The sequence below is a fragment of the Buceros rhinoceros genome, unplaced genomic scaffold (assembly GCF_000710305.1).
Source record: "Buceros rhinoceros silvestris isolate BGI_N320 unplaced genomic scaffold, ASM71030v1 scaffold35292, whole genome shotgun sequence".
NCBI lineage: Eukaryota > Metazoa > Chordata > Aves > Bucerotiformes > Bucerotidae > Buceros > Buceros rhinoceros.
In genome coordinates, this window is record NW_010397761.1 from 1 (window position 1) to 4,972 (window position 4,972).

General features: G+C 60.9%; 1 protein-coding gene across 1 annotated transcript in view; it reads right to left on the reverse strand.

Annotated features, from left to right (window-relative positions):
• Positions 1–67: 67 nt before the first annotated feature.
• Positions 68–4,972, reverse strand: part of BAIAP2 (BAI1-associated protein 2) — a gene marked incomplete at its 5' end in the record, with an annotated part of 6,562 nt that continues 1,657 nt past the window's right edge. The window contains 6 exons of the mRNA XM_010146380.1: positions 68–106; positions 1,851–2,013; positions 2,248–2,316; positions 2,426–2,627; positions 3,172–3,373; positions 3,997–4,224. Coding sequence (XP_010144682.1) covers positions 68–106; positions 1,851–2,013; positions 2,248–2,316; positions 2,426–2,627; positions 3,172–3,373; positions 3,997–4,224 — 903 coding nt within the window. The remainder of the gene's footprint in view (positions 107–1,850; positions 2,014–2,247; positions 2,317–2,425; positions 2,628–3,171; positions 3,374–3,996; positions 4,225–4,972) is intronic.

Consider the following 4,972-nt stretch of genomic DNA (forward strand, 5'->3'; position numbering starts at 1 on the left):
ACCACGGCTTCACCCAGAGCCAACACCGACAGTTCGCTTTCAGGTAATGCTACAGGAAGGTGAGGTCTTACCTGCTGACGGACCTCGTCCCGTAATCATCAAGACCCTGTGGAGAAGAGGGGAGGAAGCACGGTGAGGGGTGGGGGACATGGGCTCCAGGTGCCACCGGAGGGTCACACGGACAGACCAAAGTGCATCAGGACCCAGGGACACTGGGGCCGAGAGCCAATGCATTTGGAGAGGGAGACATGGAGATGATTTAGATGGGATTTAGAGAGCAGGGAGTAAAGTTGCACCACTCTTGGAGCGGGACTTTATCTGGCAAAACAAGGGAAAGCAACAGCCGGGAAAGCCCCAGTCTGCCCTGCCCAGCCCCGCCGTGGCACAGAGCTCCAGCCGCTTTCCAGATGCGAGACACTTGAAAAGGGACTGCACGAGTCAGAGACACCAGTGAAATGTTCTGTGGAAAAAGGTGTTTGTCTGTGTCAACTCCCACCAGAAACCCACAGGGTTTTGGACCATTTTCTCCTTCAGCCGGTACCGAGTGGCCTTTGCAGCAGGGAAGGGCTGCACTGGCCTGAGGAGCAGGCGGGGACTGGGCTTGGAGGATGCCCCTCCTCAGGTGAGGACCTGCCCTGGGAAACAGTCACGGAACAGCGCTGCTCTCCGTGACAAACACAGGACCACCCCAGGAGGACCAGGAGTCGCTGGTCTCTGAGCTGGCCATGCCCCAGGAATCAGAGACCCGCGTCCTCACCATCCCAGGACCGCTCCCAATCACCAAAGCCCAACTCCAGCATCAAATCCTGCTGAGGAAATCCTGCAAACGCCAAGGAGTGGGGCTGCGCTCGTCCCATCCCCTGCAGAGAGGGCCAAGACCTCGGCTGAGCTGCTGCCTCTCCAGAGCACCCTGCCCAAGGGTTGGGGGCTGCATGGCCACCTCTCCCCCAACTCATCTTCTCCCCATCTGTGCCCTGTGGCTCATCCTACCATACTGGTTCTGGCAGGGAAGCTCCACTCCAGCAGCTCCTGGGTTAAGCTGATCTCATCCGTATGTGCATCCCCCCCGAAATCAGGGCTCAAGCCCTGAGCTCGTTTTGGACAACCGCCAGAGCCCTGGCCAGGCTCTGCCCCAGCCCCGCAGGCTCACCCCAGGGTCGCCACCGGCTTGAATGGGCACGTGCCAGAGAAAACGCTTCCAGCTGCCTGTGAGCAGCCTGTTTCTGGTGGGAGGCTGCCAGGGAGTCAAACAAGGGTTGTCCTTTGGGGGTTTACGGTGCCGTTTTGTGCCATTCGCTCCCCGTGCCTTGCCCGTTCTGCCCAGTCAAACTGGCTCGTCCTCCCCATCCTCTGCTCTCATCTCCCACACCCTCCCTGCACCTCATCCCTTCTCCCAGGAGAGATGCTCGGCAGGAGACAGGGACCTGGACAAGGCACGTGGGTTACCAGGCGAAACCGGCCCGTAAATGCCAAGGGAAACCTTGTGTGTGTTGGACTTACAGCTGTCGCCCTAGTGTAAGGCTTGTAGTGAGCGGAGGGTGGTTGGCAGAGGCCACTGGCATAGTCTTTAATTGCACACCCATAGGGCATTAGGTAGTCCTACAAACAACGAACACAGGTTGGAGAGCCGCCCTCTGTCCCCTCCACATGGTCTACACTGCTCCAGGGCTGAGAGGACGCTCACACACAGTCCATCCTCCTGCTTTAAAACCACAGGTAGGACGGAGATGCCGCAGACGCCCGGGGCCACCGCACTGGGCTCCAGTGGGGACCGTTGCCCGGGGCTTTGATCAAGCATCTCCCATCCACAAAAAGTGCCCGCCAGAGAGGGAGAAGCCCCGCGGGCTCACCTGGGAGAAGGCAGGCACAGCCACGCTGTACGGCCTCTGCTTGAAGGTGTTGACGCCTTGCGCCGGGAAGGCCTGGGAGGCCATGCCGTAGTCGGGTGGCGGGATGGCGATGTCGTCTTTGTCCAGCAAGTTGCCAGTGCTGCTGCTCTTCCCTTGCTGCAGGCTGGGTGGGGAGGACCCAAAGCAGAGACATCAGCGCCAGCCCACTCCAGGCTGAGACTCCCAGGCTGCCCATCCACCCCACATGGTGGGGCACCCCAGGGCCCAAACCCCACCCCCGAGCCAGCTACCACCCCCCTGTGCTGGGGGTTATTCCCGCACAGCAGCTGACTCCCATCCCAAGCCCACAAGCCTGTTCCAGAGGTGTGCAGGGACCCACCCGGCACGATGCTCTTACCTCGTGTGGACCCGCTCGCTGCCGTCGTTGTCGAGGACCCGCGTGTAGGAGAAAGGAAACCAGCCCCTCCTGAAAGGCAAAGGCGGGGGATGAAGCCAAACCCGCGCTGATTCGTGGAAGACCCGGGACAGGCTGCAGCTGGGGCGCAGAGGTTCAGGGGCACGGCCACCGCACTCACATTTTGGTCTTCTCGCTCTCTCCGTAGTGCCAGCCGTCCCTGGCCTCCGGCACCAGCAGCGTGATCAGGTCACCCTCCTTGAAGCTCAGGAGGGTGCTGTTATCTCCGGCAGCGTGGGAGAAAATGGCCTGCACCCTCGTCCTGCCGTTCCTCTCGAGCCCTGCGGCCATGGAGCTGGAGCGTGGCAGTGTCTTGTTTTCGGCTGGTGGGAGACAGACACCTGCGAGTGCCCCAAGTCCTTCACCCCGCGGCCAAAGGCAGACACAGCCTGGCACAACCAGGGGCAGGACAGGTCCCTAACCTTGCTGATTTTACCCCAGGTACCAAAAAACCTTCCCCCTTAATGAGTGCCCCAAGTCCTTCGCCCCGCGGCCAAAGGCAGACACAGCCTGGCACAACCAGGGGCAGGACAGGTCCCTAACCTTGCTGATTTTACCCCAGGTACCAAAAAACCTTCCCCCTTAATGGGCTGCTGCTCTTGGCATTGCCCACCAGCTGCGGCAAAGGGAGCAGTGAGATCCCTCAAGATTTTCCTCCTGCAAACGCTGTCCATTGGCTGAAACCCACCAGCCGAAACCCCATGGCAGAGCCCAGCTCCAGCCGCTTCCCAGCCTCTGGTCCAGAGTCACGAGTGGCACTGGACACCAGCAGGATGCTGCTGGTCACTGCCCTGTCCAGCATCCCCGGCACCCTGACCACCAGCACCCGGCACCCTGGCACCCCCGCAGCGGAGGACGGAGCCTCACCTGATGCGTAGCTGTTTTTCGGTGGCACATTTTTGCGAACTGGGAGTGTATTGGAGTAAGAGTCACTCAGCTGCTTCTGAGGCTGGGGAGGAGATAAAGATTTGGGCTGTGCTGGCTTCATCTCAGACCAGTGGTTGTACCCGTCACTGTCCGGGCCCGAGACTCCGTTCATCACCGGCATGGCCTCCTGCGCCGACATGCGCTAGAGAGAGGAGAGGAGGGGGGAAGACAGGGAACGCCTTCATTAGGGCATCCCAGTGCAGCTCCTGCTGTGGAAGGCAGCTCCAGGGAAGGCGGTTCATGGCAGACCAGAGCTTCAGCCTGTTGGGTTTAGTTCCCCACCTGAGACAAACTGCTCTGGGGGCAGCACTGGGGTCACCTCTATGGTATTTTATTGCTCCAAGCTGCCTCTCACCCGATTAAATCCCTCCTGAGCTCTACTGCTTGGCTCGTGCACCCTTTTCATCCCATGGGTTGCTCCAACCTTCTCCCACAGTTACTGGGGCACCTTGGTTCAGCCCCACAGCTCTGGGACCAGCCCAGCCAGGCGAGTCCAGCTCTGGGTTCCTCAACCCCCCACCCTGCAGCTCCCGCCCCTCTGGAACTCAGCAACCCAGGCGGGATGGGATGGGACAGCCTGCCTGTCCCCACGCCAGGCTCCTTCCCGCACCCCAGGGCAGCGAGCGCACAGAGCTGCCCAGCCCTGCACACCAAGGACAGGCTGTCAAAAAGCAACTTGCTGAGGACAACGGTGACACCAGCCCGGGCTCATCCCTCCGGCTTTGCTCTGAAGGGCAGGACAACCTCCACCACCGAGATACTCACTCCTACAAAAGGTGCCAGCTCCGGGGGCACAGGGAGAGGTTTGGCACCAGGGATGGGGTCAGAGATGATGAGGTTGGATTTGGATGTAGACAGAGGGCTGGGCATGATGGTGCCATTGCTGCTGGCAGCCATCTGCTGCATCAGCTGGATAGCGCGGGCCGGGATCTTGTTGGGATCCGAGCAGGACTGCTGCCACAGCGGCAGCTTCTGCGTCAGCATCTCCTTCCCCTGCAACAGAGAAACACAAGATGTGAGGGCACAGGACGCGGGAAAGGCACCCAGCACCGCACCCCTCCCCGGGCAGCACCACGCAGGGCCGGAGCTGGCCTGATCCTGGCTGCAGGATTGATCAATGACTCTGTGCATGGCACGGATGAGATAACACATAGGGACTCACTGCTTCCAGGCTCTGGGGGCAGCTGAGCCAGGAAGGCATCACAAAAACTGGAACAGAGGGAACGAAGAGGTAATTCATCTCCCCAGTGTGTTCCCATTCCCTGCATGGGGCAGTTCCAGGAGCAGAGGGGCTGTGGGAAGTCGGGCAGAGTGCTGGGCTCAGCGAGAACCGCGCAGAGAAATAAAACCTGACTGACAGTTGGCCACGAGACACCGTCCTACTTGGTGCTGTCACCCGGGTCCTGAGGGATGAGCGTCATGCTTCAGGCTGCTCAGCCCCGAGGGCCTCTGGTCCCACCGCCCTGCAGCTAAACCCCGCTGCTCCCTGGCAGCCACCCACCACGGAGCCAGGGCCACTTTCCAGGGAGGAGATAGCCCAAAGCACCCCGAGGCCGTTCCCCAGCCGAGCACCGCACAGACCCTGGCACCTGCCTGAACACCTCCCCAGGTGCCCACGGGGGACACAGCTCAGTTCCCACCTATCGAAACTCCCTCTAAAGCCAACGTCAAAGTCCCAGAACATCTCCTCCGCTATCGGCACAGGCTCCAGCCTCATCACCCAGACTGTGGCTGGCGGCAG